Genomic DNA, 17284 nt, shown 5'->3' with positions numbered 1-17284 from the left:
CCAACAGGGCCCTGGTATTTGCACCTTCTATCACCTTACAGAGAACTTCTAATGCAAGCTAGCCACAAGTACCACAGTAAGGACAGAATACAAAAGACAGATCTCAGTACATCCTCATGTGGGCTCTCAAATGTTCACCTACTGCATCAGCTACAACTAAGATGAGGCTCTCCACTCAGCCTCACCTGCACAATTTCCAGAAAGACTTTCACTATATGTTCTGGGGTGATGTTATGAAGCCACTTTATTCCTTAACTGTCTGCTCAATGCCCAAGGATGCTGTGCCTTTAAGATGGGCCCAGGGGGCGGGGCTGGAGCCACGGGGCCCAGGGGGCGGTGGAACAGTTCAGCCCAGGGGCTCAGCGCGGCTTGGGAGGGAGTGCACCGGGAGCGCTGTGCTACTTTTTGGTTTCCTTTGTGTTCCAAATAGCTGGGAAAAGGTTCTGTTGGGTTTTTCTTGTTCTTTTTTCCCTTTCCTTCCCCTTGCCTGACTGCCTCCCTTCCCTCCTTTCCGGTCTGGGGAGCCTGTGGGGGTGGCCCCGCAGGGTGGCCTCGGCTGGTCCGAGCCCACGTGTCTGCTCCCTCTCCAGGAATTTGTTGTATTTTGAGGGGTTTTTTTATCCTGTTCTACCATTTTGTTTGTGTGTTAATAAACAGTTTGGTTTCTTTTTCCCACTTTCACTCCTTATGACCCACTTGTCTTACTGGTGGAGGAAAAGGGGAGGCCCTTTCCTCCTGAACTTTTGTCTCAAAAACCAAGACATAAATTTGGCGCCCAACTTAAGGGGCACGTGAAAGTGGAAAAAAAAACCAAACAAACAAACAACCCACCAACATTTTGCTTTGAATCACTTTGTATTGAACTATAGCAGTAAGACCATGCAGTTTGATTTAATAATTTTTCTGTGGAACTTAACCATAAGTACGTGTCCACAGCTATGGGCAGGCAGCTCCCTGGCTTACACCTTTTATAAGTCAGGAATAAGAAGCAGGACTGCCATTTTAATATGCCTGGTGCTAGTGATTTCTTGAAGTTTGATGGAAGTAATGGAAACCATCGAGAATGTGTATGTCATGTTGTTTTTCCATTCTGGCCTTGGTAGTTTCTTTTTGGAATGTATTAGCAATTACACTCAGTTTGTTAGGGGAAAAGCAGAGGATGATAATTCCCAGCCCTTCACCTCCTTCTTCCCTTTCATATCTGGCACGTCACCTTTTGAAAGTGTCCAGTTTCCCCTGGATGTTAAAGATACCACTTTCTTATGTTATCTAGCAGGGTTCCTCTATGTAGTCTCCAGCTTAAAATAAGTAAAATATGTAGTCTAAAATAAGGGTGGAGATTTCCAGAGGGGTTGCCCAGACACCAGCCCCAGTTGTAGAAAATCCTAAGTGTTGTGGGGTATGGGAGGACATAGGCCAGACCCTGAAGCAGTTTTCTGACCCAATAGCCTAGAACTTCCCCCCTCAATGAATTCAGAATCCAGCTGAGGTGGGGAAGTATCTGAAGGAAAGCTGCAATACCAACGCTGATGAAAAGGAAAAGCTCATTGCCATGTGCTGGATCCTGGCTAACGCTTACCACACGCTGTTAGATACTGTAGGGCAGAAGATACAGCCAGAGGGGCAGGAGAATAAGCCAGCATACACCCCAATCACTCCAGGTGCAGCTAAAGCAGATGGGGAGCCTAAACCAATAACAATTGCCCCTGTCCAGAGAAAGAAACACAAAGCCAAATCCATTTGCCCAGTGGATGATGATGTGCAGTCAGGACCTTCACAGCCAGCAGAGGAATTGGAACCTGAGATCATTACTGAGTCCCTGTCCATAGAGAGCCTTCCTACCCTGAGGAAGGATTACACCTGATGGCCTGATAAAACTGTATTAAGTTGGATGGTCTGAATCTGGGATGCTGCAGGTGATGGTACAGTTCTGGATGGCACTGAAGCGAGGCATTTGGGGTCCCTGTCATGTGATTTAAGTATTGACCAAGGGATGACAAGTGACCCTGAAGCTCTCAGTCTCTGGACACGGCTCTTAAGAAGTGTGAAGGAAAGATACCTGTGCCGGGAAGGTCTCCAGCTGCAGCAAAACCCCTGGAAGGCCATGGAACAAGGGATTCAATGCCTGAGAGAACTGGAGGTGATAGAGATCATATTCTCAGATGACCAAGCAATTAGGAGCCCTGACATGGTAAAATGCACACCAGTGATGTGGCTGAAACTTGCACAACACGCACCACCAGAATATGTCCCTGCTTTGGCAATGATGACATGGAATGACAGGGATGAGACAGTGAGTCCTATGGTGAGGAGGCTCCGGGCGTATGCAGACACTGTGCATGGCCCAACACAAGCAAGAATTGCAGCTGTGGAAAAGAGTCTGTCAGAGACCATACAGAAGATGGAAGAGAGGATGGACAAGACTCATCAGAAACTCAGGAAGGAGCTGAAAGAGGACTTTCTCCAAATTGCATCAGTACAGACCAGAGGCCCTGTTACCAGAAGCAGATGTCCCACAGCTAGGGAGAGAGGGTGCACCTCAAGAGTTGAACTGTGGTTCTTCCTGTGTGACAGTGGGGAAGACATGAGGAGGTGGGATGGAAAATCAACTTCTGTCCTGGCAGCGTGGGTGATGAATTGAAGGATGGTAATGCTGAGAGAGGGAGTTCCACCAGAGGGGAAGTAGCTCAAGTTTCAAATGATAACCAGGACTAGAGGGGCCCTGCCTCTAACCAGGGAGAGGCCAGGGAAAATCATGTCTTTTGGACAGTGTGGGTCTGATGGCCTGGCACATCAGAACCACAGAAATATGAAGCTTTGGTTGACACGGGCGGGCAGTGCACCTTGATTCCATCGAGACACGTGGGGGCAGAACTGGTTTCTATTTCTGGAGTGACAGGGGGATCGCAGCAGTTTACACTTCCTGAAGCCGACATGAGACCAATTGGAAAGCAGTGGAAGAAACATCCTATTGTGACTGGCCCACGGGCCCCGTGTATTCTGGGCATAGATTCTCCCCAGAGTGGGTATTTCAAAGACCCGAAGGGACTCAGGTGGGCCTTTGGAATAGCTGCTGTCCTGGGTTGCAGAGTATTCTATTACCATCCTCATGAGCTGTTGAAATCAGGTGGGGCAGTGTTTCCTTGCCTCCTCCCCCCAGACTATCTTTCTATTAATGGCCCATCATTGTCCTGCAGCATGACTCAGAGATAACTCCCTCGGACTATCTTCTGTTAATGAGCCTAATCAACACTTGGCCTCCTGACTCATCATCCCATTGTGAGATGCTCCACCCAGAGGGAGGAACCAAGCATTCCATCTTGGATATATTCTGAGATTCTGAACACCAGAGACAACCTTTCCACTGGATTTCCAGAGGACAGGAGCTACACAGCCACCACTGGACCTTCTGAGGACGAGCAGACCCTTTTCTACAGGATCACCGCTTCAGAGGACTGCAGCCACCATTCTACCAGACTGCTACCACCACCCTGACTAACAGGGAGTCAGGTTTTATCTTGACTCTGTCAGTTTGAACCAGTGTTTTCTTTTAGTTTTTTTTCCTTTTCTTTAATTTCCCCATTAAATTGTTATTCTGACTTTGTGCCTCCCACTGGTTTGTTTTCAAACTAGTACACTGCTGTGGAGGCAGAGGGCATTAGGCAGTTGAACACCTTGCCTGGGCCGACCGAGAATCCTTCTGCAGTTGGGCTTCTGAAGGGAGAAGAGCAGCGAGTGCCAATTGCCACCTCGACAGTGCACCGCCGGCAGTATCGGACAAATCGAGATGCTGTGATCCCCATCCACAAGATGATCCGCGAGCTGGAGAACCAAGGGGTGGTCAGCAAGACCCACTCACCCTTCAACAGCCCCATCTGGCCTGTGCGCAATTCTGACGGGGAATGGAGATTGACTGTGGACTATCGTGCCCTGAATGAAGTGACTCCACCGCTGAGCACTGCCGTGCCGGACATGTTGGAGCTCCAGTACGAGCTGGAGTCCAAAGCAGCGAAGTGGTACGCCACTATTGACATTGCCAATGCATTCTTCTCCATTCCTCTGGCAGCAGAGTGCAGGCCTCAGTTTGCCTTCACCTGGAGGGGCGTGCAGTACACCTGGAACCGACTGCCCCAGGGGTGGAAGCACAGTCCCACCATCTGCCATGGACTGATCCAGACAGCACTAGAAAAGGGTGAGGCTCCAGAACATCTGCAGTACATTGATGACATCATTGTGTGGGGGAACACCACAGCAGAAGTGTTTGAGAAAGGCAAGAAAATCATCCAGATTCTCCTGGAAGCCAGTTTTGCCATCAAGAAGAGCAAAGTCAAGGGACCTGCTAAAGAGATCCAGTTCCTGGGAGTGAAATGGCAAGATGGACAGCATCAGATTCCCACTGAGGTCATCAATAAGATTACTGCGATGTCTCCACCGACCAACAAAAAGGAAACAGAAGGTTTCCTAGGTGCCATAGGTTTTTGGAGGATGCATATTCCTGAGTACAGCCAGACTGTGAGCCCTCTCTATCTGGTTACCCGCAAAAAGAACAATTTCCATGGGGCCCCTGAACAGCAGCAAGCCTTTGCCCACATCAAGCAGGAGATCGCCCATGCAGAAGCCCTTGGCCCAGTCAGGACAGGACCAGAAGTGAAGAACGTGCTCTACTCTGCAGCCGGGAGCCATGGTCTGTCCTGGAGCCTTTGGCAGAAGGTGCCTGGTGAGACTCGGGACCGACCACTGGGATTCTGGAGCCGAAGCTACAGAGGGTCTGAAGCCAACTACACCCCAACAGAGAAGTAAATCTTGGCAGCCTATGAAGGAATCCAAGCTGCCTCAGAGGTAATCTGCACTGAAGGACAACTCCTCCTGGCACCCCGACTACCGGTGCTGGGGTGGATGTCTAAAGGAAAGGTTCCCTCTACCTACCATGGCACCGATGCCACATGGAGCAAGTGGATTGCCCTCGTAACACAACATCCCTGTATTGGAAACCCAAATTGCCCTGGGATCTTAGAAATAATCACAAATTGGCCTGAAGTGAAAGCTTTGGTCTCACTGATGAAGAGGAACCAGAGCAAGTGACGCATACTGAAGAAGCTCCACCATACAACCAACTGCCATCAAAGACACATGCTATGCTCTTTTCACTGATGGTTCTTGTCGCATCATAGGGATGAAACAGAAGTGGAAAGCAGCCGTATGAAGTCCTACACAATGGGTTGCAGAAGCTACTGAAGGAGAAGGTGGATTGAGCCAACTTGCCAAACTTAAAGCCGTTCAGCTGGCACTGGACATTGCTTGAAAGAGAGAAGTGGCCAAAGCTCTACCTCTACACCGATTCATGGATGGTAGCCAATGCTCCGTAGGGATGGCTGGAAAAGTGGGAAAAGGCTAATTGGCAGCACAGGGGAAAACCAATATGGGCTGCTGAAGAGTGGAAAGACATCGCTGCCCGAGTAAGAAAGATAGTTAATAGAAAGTCCACCATGTAGATGCCCATGTCCCCAAGAGTAGGGCTAATGAAGAACACCGAAACAATGAGCAGGTAGATCAGACTGGAAAGATAGAAGTGTCACAGGTAGACTTCGATTGGAAACATAAAGGAGAGTTGTTCCTAGCTCAATGGGCCCATGATATCTCAGGCCATCAGGGCAGAGATGCCACCTATAAGTGGGCACAAGACTGAGGGGTGGATCTAACCATGGACAGTATCTCCCAGGTGATCCATGACTGTGAGACATGCGCTGCGATCAAGCAGGCCAAGCGGGTGAAGCCCCTGTGGTTTGGTGGGCGATGGTCCAAATGGGGAGGCCTGGCAGATTGATTACATCACACTGCCTCAAACCTGCCAAGGCAAGCACTATGTGCTCACAATGGTAGAAGCCACCACTGGATGGCTGGAGACCTACCCTGTGCCTCATGTTACAGCCCATAAAACCATCTTGGGCCTTGAAAAGCAGATCTTCTGGAGGCATGGTACCCCTGAGAGAATTGAATCTGACAGTGGGACTCATTTCAAGAATGGCCTTATAAACACCTGAGCTAGGGAACATGGCATTGAGTGGGTGTACCACATCCCTTACCATGCACCAGTGGCAGGCAAAGTGGAACAGTGCAATGGCCTGCTCAAAACCACTGAAGGCACCGGGTGGGGGAACTTTTAAAAACTGGGAGATGCATTTAGCTAAGGCCACATGGTTGGTGAACACCCAAGGCTCCACCAACTGAGCAGGGCCTGTCCAATCTGAACCCCTGCATACAGTAGATGGAGACAAAGTCCCAGCAGTGCATGTCAGGGGACTCCTGGGAAAATTTGTTTGGATTACTCCGTAAAGACAAACACATCCATGGGGTTGTCTTTGCTCAGGGGCCAGGTTGCACATGGTGCATAATGCAGAAGGATGGAGAAACACGTTGTGTACCGCAGGGAGATTTGATGTTGGACGAGAACTGCTTGTAATGTTTGAATGTCTATGTATGTTTGTCGAAGGCTGCTGCCACTGTTTGTATATAGTTATGTATATATGTATAAACGTGTGTGTTTAAAGTTGAAATGTATTAATTTGGGCATTGAGCAGACGGTATGGAATAAGGGGTGGAATGTCCTGGGGTGATGTTATGAAGCCGCTTTATTCCTTAACTGTCTGCTCAATGCCCAAGGATGCTGTGCCTTTAAGATGGGCCCAGGGGGCGGGGCCGGAGCCACGGGGCCCAGGGGGCAGTGGAACAGTTCAGCCCGGGGGCTCGGGGGGCTCGGCGCAGCTTGGGAGGGAGTACGCCAGGAGCGCTGTGCTGCTTTTTGGTTTCCTTTGTGTTCCAGCTAGCTGGGAAAAGGTTCTGTTGGGTTTTTCTTGTTCTTTTTTCCCTTTCCTTCCCCTTGCCTGACTGCCTCCCTTCCCTCCTCACTGGTCTGGGGAGCCTGTGGAGGCAACCCTGGCTGATCCGAGCCCACATGTCTGTTCCCTCTGTGGGAATTTGTTGTATTTTGAAGTTTTTTTAATCCTGTTCTACCCTGTTTTGTTTGTGTGTTAATAAACAGTTTGGGGTTTTTTTCCCACTTCCACTTCTTGTGAACCACTTGTCTTATTGGTGGAGGAAAAGGGGAGGCCCTTTCCTCCTGAAGTTTTGTCTCCAAAACTGAGACGCTATACTTGCAGGGCAAGTAAAGGAACAACATGGTTCCCAGTGAGACTAGTTCACTGACTGTGACACTCTTCAAAACATTCAACATTTTGAGCTTCACCTTAGAATAAGGCCAACCAGAGTCTGCATGTTTCCATGTTGTTTAGCAATACTAATTTTGAAGAAAGCCTAACATTTTAGTCTTATCTAGTCTTAACCTGCTCACTGGAAACTGTTTAATTGTGTCTCAAACTATTTATATTTAATACTTGATAATTTTCATCCCCAGTTCACAACCAGACAAAGTTCTTACGGTAATTTGTGAGTTCTAAGAACTGCAGCTCCTACTGGAAACAATCACAGTGTGAGCTGCTATGCCATGGAAGGTGCTTTCAAATGCAGAAACTGATGCAGTACTTTCAAATGTAGAAACTGATGGGAGGTTGTAACAATCCACCATCAAACCAACAATAAAATAAGAGAAGTGTGATGGAAAGGGCACAGGTTTCCTGCTTCTGGCGGCCAAGATTACAGTAAGAACATGCAAGGAATGGAGAAATTCCCTAAGCTTACTGAAGCAGTACTCCACTGCATGCCAACTACTCTGAAAGTAACTAAAGGTTTAAAGTTGACTCTAACTTCTTCTGGTATTGGTGAGAATTGGAGTTCTTTGTGCTTCCAGGCTGGAGCCTGCAGCAAAGTCATTTCTGGATTGCAGTTTTGGCTGGATCCTGTCTATAACAGATACAATATGCTAAGCTGAACATATAAACTGGCTACTGAAAAGCTGCAAAATTTCTCAATCTTGGATCAGGTATGTGAAAAATAATTGTAATCATAAAATCTATCTTTCTATTTGCTTTCATTATTTAACATTATTTCTCCTAAACTAACCAGTTTTATAGTTACATACCTGGCTGCCCTGGGATGTTCTCCTCTCAGAGTGAAATGGCCCAGCTTTTATTCTTCCAACCTCTAGTCTTACTGTACCTAAGGAACACTAAACAAACAGTCACTTGTAACACTTCTCTTCTGTCTACAAGACTAAAACCTACAATATTTAAGTGACTTTCTAGAAAGTGGAAGAAGAAAAAAAAAAATGGACAGAGATAAGAATTATGGACTAGCAACCCTGCAATGAGCACTTTGCTGACAGAGTCCATGGCAGGATCAGAGACACACAAAGTACACCATGATACTGAATACTGAACAGGATACATTTTTTATACTGTATCAATTAGTATTATAATGCAGATATGAAAATCACACAAGAATACTAATTCTATTCCACTGCACTTAATAAGGAATAGCTTCTGAATTACAATGTCAACATACAATTTTCACAATAAAAACTAAAAACAGCATAACACCTCGAAGTCTTAATCATTAGTTCTCTTGATATGACTGAGAACATGGTAATTGAACTGGAAGTTACTCATCTCTGTCAAACTTTTGAAATTATCTGTTACTCTGCATAGACACCAACATAACTAAAGAAATTTTGGGCAGAAAATTTCCTAAACATCTATAGTTTAAGTGAAGTTTCTGCATTTGACTCCCAGCAATAAGCTGGGTGATGTGGACTGATTTCACATGGGAAAGTTCTTTCACTACCCTTTAATATTTTAACTATGCTATTGAGTCTACATAAAATGCATGTCTCAGGAGGACATTCACCCTGCAATTAAATATTTAAAAATCAAGACATTATTTTGAAAAAACAGAGATGTTATTATCACAAAAAAGACTAAGAAAATTCGACTTTCAACGTAATACAAGTAGTGTCAAAAGAAAACATCAATCTGCAATGTATTAATACAGAAATATCAGTTTTGTTGCTATTTTGGTTTTTTTTCCTTTTACTGGGAATTTGTCAGTGTAAACTTCTGCATTCAAAGAACTTACTAATACATGAGGTTGCCTTTATTTATCGTGTTTTAACTTTATTATCTTAAGAGAGATTCATGCATTTGTCAGAAAAATTCACAGTAACAGGCGAATATATCAAAACCAACCAGACATATCCATTCAAACAAGGTTTCAATGCCTCATATTCTGTTGCTATTCTCTGAGGAGTGACACTAAAAAAGATTTATTGCTTCATCGCTTTTTATTTCATAAGTAATGTTGACTTCTCTAAGTCCTGGAAAAGACTTGATCAAAGCTCAGGCAAAACCATTCTTTGCTTGCATGAATTTAGTTGTATTAAACCATATGGACAACTCTTATTCCAAATGGAATATTGAGGAAATATGTATCAAAAATTACCACATCCTCACAAATATGCAAACCCACAAATGAGATTTTAAAACTATAATGTGTGAAAGTAGGAGGTAATACTTTCCAACAGAACTTGTGAATAAAATCAATTCCCATTTAGTTTTATTACACCTTTCTCTCTCCCTAAATGCTTCCATTTGAAAGGTCCATTAAGTCTAGTGAGGGGAAAAGCTAATAATCTTGTCACGTACTTTAAGGGATACTTCAAAAGAAACCCTGCAAGAACAGGCAAAATGCTCAGACCGATGACACATTCTATTTGTCTCATTTTACTTAAAATACACTGGAATTTTCCAAAGATTATAGAATTATTTTCTAGCAAATTACATTTTAGGCAGTCCAAGACAATTTACTCGTAGATCCTACTCTCATGAATGAGAACTGAATGGATACCTGAACGGGAAGTGGTGACTGCCTACATGTGAGTGACCATGCTTTATTCCACTTATACTATGTAAACAAAATAATTATTAACAATAATCTAAGGTATTTTAAAAGCCCAGTTCTCAAGGCTATGAAAATTAATTACAAGTACTACTGAGCAATGATTAAGTACTTAAAACTTTAATACAAGAATGGTAAATGGGAGCTAAGCATCTTCAGTAAGATACTCCAAAATGCTTCTCAAAATGAAAGGAACTTTCCACATGAAACGGCATTTTTATTCAGAGGAGACATAAAGGTACAGCATATGAAGAAGAAATGCTGTGTTCTTAAATAAAACTAAAAAACTGTCATGTAAGAATGGAAAAGTATTATAACCAAAGAAGAGTATACTAACAAGTTCATTGTCACAACACAGATCCTGTTCTGGCATTCTCATTAATGGGCACATGCTGAATACAGAAGTCCTCCTATCTCCAGCTTTCTGACCACTGCTCTCCCCCAGGACTCCTCCTACCCAATAAATCCAAAAGATCTGGAAAAATATACCTTTGAATGTGAGTGTTAAGGAGCATAACCATGTGCCTATGTATCCAAGAGACAGCTATAATTAGCATCTGATAATTTTTTTTCCAGTGAAACAGTTCTCCATTTAAAATGCTGACTCAGTGGAATCCTTATCATGCAGCGTGTCTCAAAACTCTGGACTGAAAAACAGACAAGCTGGCTGACCAGCTGAACTTCCTGCCAGACTACAGGAAATATTGTATATCTGACTTCATTCTGATTTGGAAATAAGGGAAAGACATCAGAAACAAAAAATTTATCAAGAATAGACTGGCTCCAAGAGCTGCAGGTAGTTACTTCAGTAAACTCTGAGAAAGCAGTTTCTTATACCAAATGCTTGGTCCCTGAAAAATGCATTGTAATATTTAATGGATGTAAGGTGGCACACAACATATATAATAAAACAAAAATTAACCTCTCCTAGTAGACCAGGTTACTCAGAGCCCCATCCAACCTGGCCTTGAACAGTTCCAGGGATGGGGCATCCACACCTTTTCTGGGCAACCTATTCCAGTGCCTCACCATTCTCACACTAAAGAATTTGTGCCTAACAACTGATCTAAACTTACTCTTTTAGTTTAAATCATTCCCTCTTGTCCTATCACTACAGGCCCTTGTAAACAAACTATGAAAGTAGTCACTTTTGGCACAACTACTCTGCTGAATTCTCCATCATTTAAAGTCAGTTCTGCATAACTTTCTGAAAATGTGAAACAGTTAACCAGTTATCAGTTTGCTCGACAAAATACAGTGTTAAGTTTTTGGTAGTTTTAGTTAATGGTACTCTGTAAAGGTCTTCTATAAACCCTGTAAATGTATGGCTTTCTGTACCATCATTACTCCTAGTTTTATCAGGTAAAGTATCAAAATATGAATGCTCTAGATTTCAGGAAGCTTAGATTTGGATCCACAACTCATCTCACTGACATCCCATTAACAGTCTGATCTCAGTCTGAATAAAGTTAAAAACTTGCAAAAAATCTGCATCTCAATCTTTCACTCTTACCCATCTTCTCTTTTCCCAATACCTTTAGCAAAGCTGCAACTGCCTCCTGGTTAGCATTTCGGACATCTTCTCCATTCACTGTCAATATCTGGTCTCCTTGCATCAATCTCCCATCTGTATCTGCTATTCCTCCTTTGACGATGTCTGACACAAACACACCTGTGTCATTTCTGCAAATACACACATGAATTTTATATTACAGTATTGTTTGACAGTTGTATTATTGGTTTCCTATTGGGAACACAATAAACATTGTCTCATTTTTCTGTTAAGTAACACTGACTTAGTTCCTCTAGGAAAGGCTGGTTAGCTTAGGCACAAAAATAAGATGTATGGCCTTCAAGTCCACAGGATCTGAGCACCAGACCACAAAAGAAACATGATAAGGAAGTTCCAGACACTGAATCTCCATGTACATTACATACCTTTTCCCAACAATACTCAGCCCAAGGCCTTTACCAGGCTTCTTCTGGAGCTCTATACTCAGCACATCATACATGTCTTCCTCCTTGTACTGAGCTTCATCCCTGTACACAGTTAGACGAACTTTTTGGGGAGTCTGTCGGAGGACATTAATGGCTTCATCATGTGTGGCATTCCTGAGGTCAATTCCATTCACCTGCAATGAAAGCGTACAATGGTAAATTCTGCAGCACCTTACAGCAGACAAATACAACAGGCCTGACCAGCAATGAAAACAAAAGCAACCAAAGAAATCACCATACCTCTAGTATCTGATCGCCAGCCCACAGTCTTCCATCTTTAGATGCTGCTCCTTCTTCATATACTTCATGGATAATGATCGCTCCCTGTCAACAACAAAAACAACAAAATTGCACGTTGAAAGAACAGGTGCCATTTTGAACCAAAAGTAACTGAAAATTGCTACTATAATCCATAAATGACAAGTCAGGTGGAAAGAAAGTCAGATGCATGCAGAACAAAATAACAAAATATTTAAGAAGCTCATTTTTACTTTTAATTTTAGAAAGGGCTTTTATCTTGTTTTTTTTCTTTTGCATCTTTCAATAAATGCTATAGAAACAAATGACAAAAAATCTCTTCTATCAGACTTTAATTTCATTACTGTTATTTCACTTGAGTGACACACATATTTTTCCAACCAACCAGCAAAGTGTCTGCTCCTCCAACAATGCTCAGACCAAGACCAGTCCGCCCCTTGGAGATATCAATGGTTGTTTCACATCCAGGAATGATGGGACAAGTAGCTGGGTCAGAGGTTAACATGGCTGGAGTTGAAGACCTGCTTGTGTCTAAAACAACAATGAAACATCCTGGTTACAGTAACAGGGTTTGGTATTAGAAAAGTAACTTTAAAACAACATTTTTCAGAGTTCACTGACAGCTGTACAGCAATAGCTGAACAGCTGATCCACAGAGAACGATGCTGCCAATTCTCCCTCCTCCTCAGACAAGTACTATCCTGTAGTTTTACTTGCAGGTGTCCTGTTTTTATACCATCAAGTGCCTGGATTACAGTCTGGACAGCCAAAGAAGATGTTGTACATAACATATTCTATTTAGGATAGAATTTAATTTAAACATCTATATGATGTGTGCATTACTTGAGTTATTATTAAGTTAGAAGCGTGTTGCTTAACCAATAGGCATCATCCATCAGAAACATCGTAACTCTCCACTCTGAAGGAGAAGAGTCAAATGTGGCTGCTCATAAATGGCAAGACAGTCTCAACCATCCCCTTTTTCTACAAAAAATGACATTACTTTTCTCCCTCATTTAAAGGAATGCCTTTCACTTAGTTCTAGACAACCATGACAAAGGCACCTGCTGCATGTTTGAGATGGAGGAGAAAATCCTTTCATCCTCCTGCCTCTACAACAGCAGGGCAAGAGGTAGGTCTTTAGTATGGTGGAACGATGCTTTATCTATATGAATATGTAATCTGGAATATTAGAAAGTGCAGAAGACAGTGGAGCGCATGCAGAAAGGGAAAACTTACAAGCTGGGTCTTTGTTTTTATGTTACAACCCCAGTGAAGACAGACACACAAGAAAAACATTACTTTTGACTGCTTCTGGTTCTGGTGAGCTGGAAGGAGGAACAGCTGCTGGTGGTTGTATATTCCTCTTCTCTGCTGGGACAGTGCTGGAAGGGGCTGGTGCTGTAGTCAGGTTATCTGTCTCTGCTGGGCTGATTGTAAGCCTCACCACAGATTTGGATGTCTTCAGGAGACTAATAAACTGAATGATAAAGATAAAAGCCTATGAAAAGCGTAACTGGATTGTTCAGTTGCAAACCAAAAATAAGCAGAGTAACAGTTCCACAAACTGGAGCTACTAGTCACAGTCCTGCAGGTTTTCTTGTAAGGAACAGAGAAAAATATTGATTTTTTCTAAGCAACATTTTTCCATGAAACTTTGCCAAACTATACCAGGTGAGAATGCTGCAGTCTTTCAGTGGCTTCTCCAGACAAAATACTATATTTATAGCAATTATTAGGGGAAAAAAAAAGTGTTGCCTTTTAATGCTGGGTGGAGCCAAATTCTGATCTCACAGAAGTCAATGCCAAAATATCTACTGAACTAAAGAAATGTGCAACTGTCATTCTGGAAGAAAAACCTGAAAATATTACCTGAATTATGGAAGGAAGAGAAAGACACTAGGGTACAACGCAAAATTTAGTTCAAAGAGATACTGAAAACCCTTCAAAATCAATTGCCATCTTGCAGAAAAGACACCAAATCCTCTTGACACTTCACATTTAGGTAGTGCTATTTTCAGAAATTACTTACTCAGTCTTTGTTCTTACAAAGCTTACCTACCCCTACCTCCTTACAGGCAACTTCACTATCTCTTACTTATTTACTGCCTCAGAGATAGCAGTACATCAGAGGGTAAGATTGATGCTCTCCTAATTGCCCTTTAACATACAGAAAGTAATCTACTCATGCCTAAAGAATCACTTTTCTTAGTAGCAAGGCAGGTGCTAGAAAAAAGGCCTCCTTGATTCACTACAGAACCCAAATTGAGTTTGCAGAGCTAGAAGCTAGAAATAAATCTTGTTATTTAGGAATGGAGACATTTTTCTCCAAAGGGTTGAAATACTATGCTTGGAATATAATGAGGCTGTTGCTACAGACAGTTCCCATGGATAAGCACAGTTTATGACTTGATTTACCACGGATACAACTCACTCATGTAAATTTACACATATTAGTTTTACTGGTTCTAATACTTTTAAAGTGGACTAGCTATGCAGAGTCATTATAAAGCAATAGTTCATGGCTTTTTATCGCACTAAGTGTCTCTCAGGCATTAGGTCTGAACCACAGGGAAAATAAAACCACATTCAAAGCAGAGATAGGAGGATTCATGTACTGCATTAATATAAAATAATAGTTGAGCTGTAAATTTAGGATTTCGCTTATTTTTCAGTAGTTTCCTTATCCAGACAGTGCCTGCAGATCTTTGGTTTTTTAGCCAGCTTTGAAAAATGAAGTAAGAGTATAGCCATGAGAACCTCACTAGTTTAAGACACAATCACCTCCTATACTAAGCAGTGTGCTTTCTGCAACATTCCTGACACTTCAGAAGCACCTTTTCTACAGGATATCCCACAACAATTTCATCATCCACTGCCAGAATCACATCTCCGACTTTGATACGTCCATCCTGGAAAAACATAAAATAAAAAATATGAACTACGGATGCTACTCCAAAAAACATTCTTCATTCCCTAATCAGATTTTAAACATTCTCACACCTTCGCAGCCGCACCATGATCTGTTAAGCTTTTAATAACTACTCCATTAGTTGTGTCTTCTTCACTAATGGCAATTCCAAAGCCTCCTTGATCCTGGGGCAAACAGAAAAATGCAAATGGTTAAGTACTGTGATATCAAAATGTTAGAATACATTCACTAAAGCCTAGTGAAGCCTGCTGACTTACCAAGTTTGGGGTTTCACAATGCACCAATATTTTTGTTTTAAATGACTTCTGGAATAGATTCTGCCAACCTATAAACAGTATACTGACTACCAAGATAAATCTGAAACACTTCTAAATTCAAACCCACCCCTTTGAAACTTACAAGGTAAATTGTAATTCAGTTGTTACTTAAAACAATTAGGGCATTGATTTTACCTGAGGAACCATCAGTAAATGGTTATCAAAAGTTCTGCAAATAGAACAAGAGAATACTTCTTCCAGAGACACAAAGCAATTGGCAAATCAAAAACAGTCCTGTCCATTCCCAAACAGGAACAGAAGATCTCTAGAAATCTCTTCACTAACTTCTTGTAACTAAGAGACTGTTTGCCATAAGAGGGACTGCATTACAAAATTGAATGGCTACTGAATAAAAATGTGACTGTTATAGATTCAGTACATACCTTAGGAAGTTCCACATACTGAATGTTTTTACATGAACTCAAGTCAGAAAATGCACTTGGGTTTGCAACACTGAAATCAATCTAAGAGAAAAAGAAAAAGCGACTATATAAAACATTTTGCATCAAAACAAAGTAGTGCAAAAACATTTAAAGTCAATCTGCTCATTTCCTAGTTTCACTTAAACTTCTAAAACCCTATTGATGGGAATGTTAGGCTTACTTCATAGTATAGAAGAATATAAAACGAAACAGAATCAATCACAGCTGTACTAAATTTAGCAACGTTACTAAAATCTCACTTGTTTTTCTATTGGGTTTCTTTCTCTTTTACCGTATTTCCGAAGCAGATAGGGTCCTCCTCTATCCAGAACAACGTATTTTGGTCAAGTAAGAAAAACAAATATTTACCTCTTGGTGTTGAAGTGTGCCTGAAGTACACTGTGAAGCCTCTACTGACTTTGCAGGGCAAACAGCCATCTGATTTACTGCATCTTTGTTTCTGCAATACAGTCAGTTAAAGAATGTAGTAATAAGGTAATAGTACCACCCCATATTTCTTAAGACAAGTTTAAATCTGGTTCTTAGTTTATGGCACTCACAAAACAAATATCAAAACAGAAAACTCCAAGATGTATTTAACAATTAGTAAGATTGTATCAAAAGCACATCTATGTTACCAAAATTAAAAATAACAAACACTGTGTGAAACTTGAGCACATTAAAAACTAAACCTTTTCAGCCAAACCTTTAACCAGAACTTACCTGATAAAGATTACTTTTACTTTAGATGGTGCGCATTTGATTATTGAGGAAGCATTCTGATGAGTCCTGCCATAAAGGACTTGGCCATTTATCTAGATAAGGAAAGGTAGCAATTATTTACCAAAATATTTTAATTCCTTATACTTAAACTAATTTTTAAGCCTAAAAAGTCCATATCACTGGCTAAACAGCAACTGTATAAGAGAGTTATGTTACGTCCTGCTTTCACTCCCTTCTTCCAGTAAAAGTATTCACTATAGTTTGACTTCAGACTAACACTGTCACAGGGCTAAAAATGTCATTCTCTGAGTTATATTGGGTTAACTTGGCACATCACCTATTTTCAGTTGCCATTGATCACTTCATGACTGATGAGGTGATTAAGCAGGGCCATGGGAAATTCTAACCGTAACAAATAAATGAATTGCTTATATCCTGCAACGAGATTGCTATTATTTATTGAATCTCAGGCACTTTGCACCCCTGAGCCAGGCACTTTGTACACAGAAGTCTGAACACTAGCACATTTAGCAGAGTTTTAAACTAGATTTTATGAGAAAGAGGGAAGGGGATGTATTTCTGTGTGTCAGAGAGGAACGAGGAAACACCAAGCAGCAGAGAAACAACTCTGAATTGTCCCAAATGAACTAAGGAGGGTTCTTCTCAAAAGGTGAAGAGGTTGATAACCCAGCTTAAGTGCCTCTACACTAATATGGGCAGCATGGGTAACAAGCAAGAGAAACTGGAAATCAGTTGGTGGGATGAATCACACCACTGGGACACTTCAA

General features: G+C 42.1%; 1 protein-coding gene across 20 annotated transcripts in view; it reads right to left on the bottom strand.

Moving 5' to 3' along the window:
* MPDZ (multiple PDZ domain crumbs cell polarity complex component) overlaps nt 1-17284 on the bottom strand; it is a 101944-nt gene that overhangs the window by 7534 nt on the left and 77126 nt on the right. For all 20 annotated transcript variants that reach the window (XM_039566522.1, XM_039566520.1, XM_039566524.1 and 17 more), the window contains 11 exons: nt 16497-16588; nt 16143-16233; nt 15735-15815; nt 15106-15198; nt 14940-15014; nt 13405-13582; nt 12488-12633; nt 12085-12168; nt 11785-11978; nt 11382-11529; nt 8036-8122 (listed from right to left, as the gene is read on the bottom strand). In XM_039566522.1, coding sequence (XP_039422456.1) covers nt 8036-8122; nt 11382-11529; nt 11785-11978; nt 12085-12168; nt 12488-12633; nt 13405-13582; nt 14940-15014; nt 15106-15198; nt 15735-15815; nt 16143-16233; nt 16497-16588 — 1269 coding nt within the window. The remainder of the gene's footprint in view (nt 1-8035; nt 8123-11381; nt 11530-11784; nt 11979-12084; nt 12169-12487; nt 12634-13404; nt 13583-14939; nt 15015-15105; nt 15199-15734; nt 15816-16142; nt 16234-16496; nt 16589-17284) is intronic.

The sequence above is a fragment of the Corvus cornix genome, chromosome Z (assembly GCF_000738735.6).
Source record: "Corvus cornix cornix isolate S_Up_H32 chromosome Z, ASM73873v5, whole genome shotgun sequence".
In the NCBI taxonomy this organism is placed as follows: domain Eukaryota; kingdom Metazoa; phylum Chordata; class Aves; order Passeriformes; family Corvidae; genus Corvus; species Corvus cornix.
Note: the sequence above shows the minus strand (reverse complement) of the source record. Positions and strands in the feature narration are given on the sequence as shown.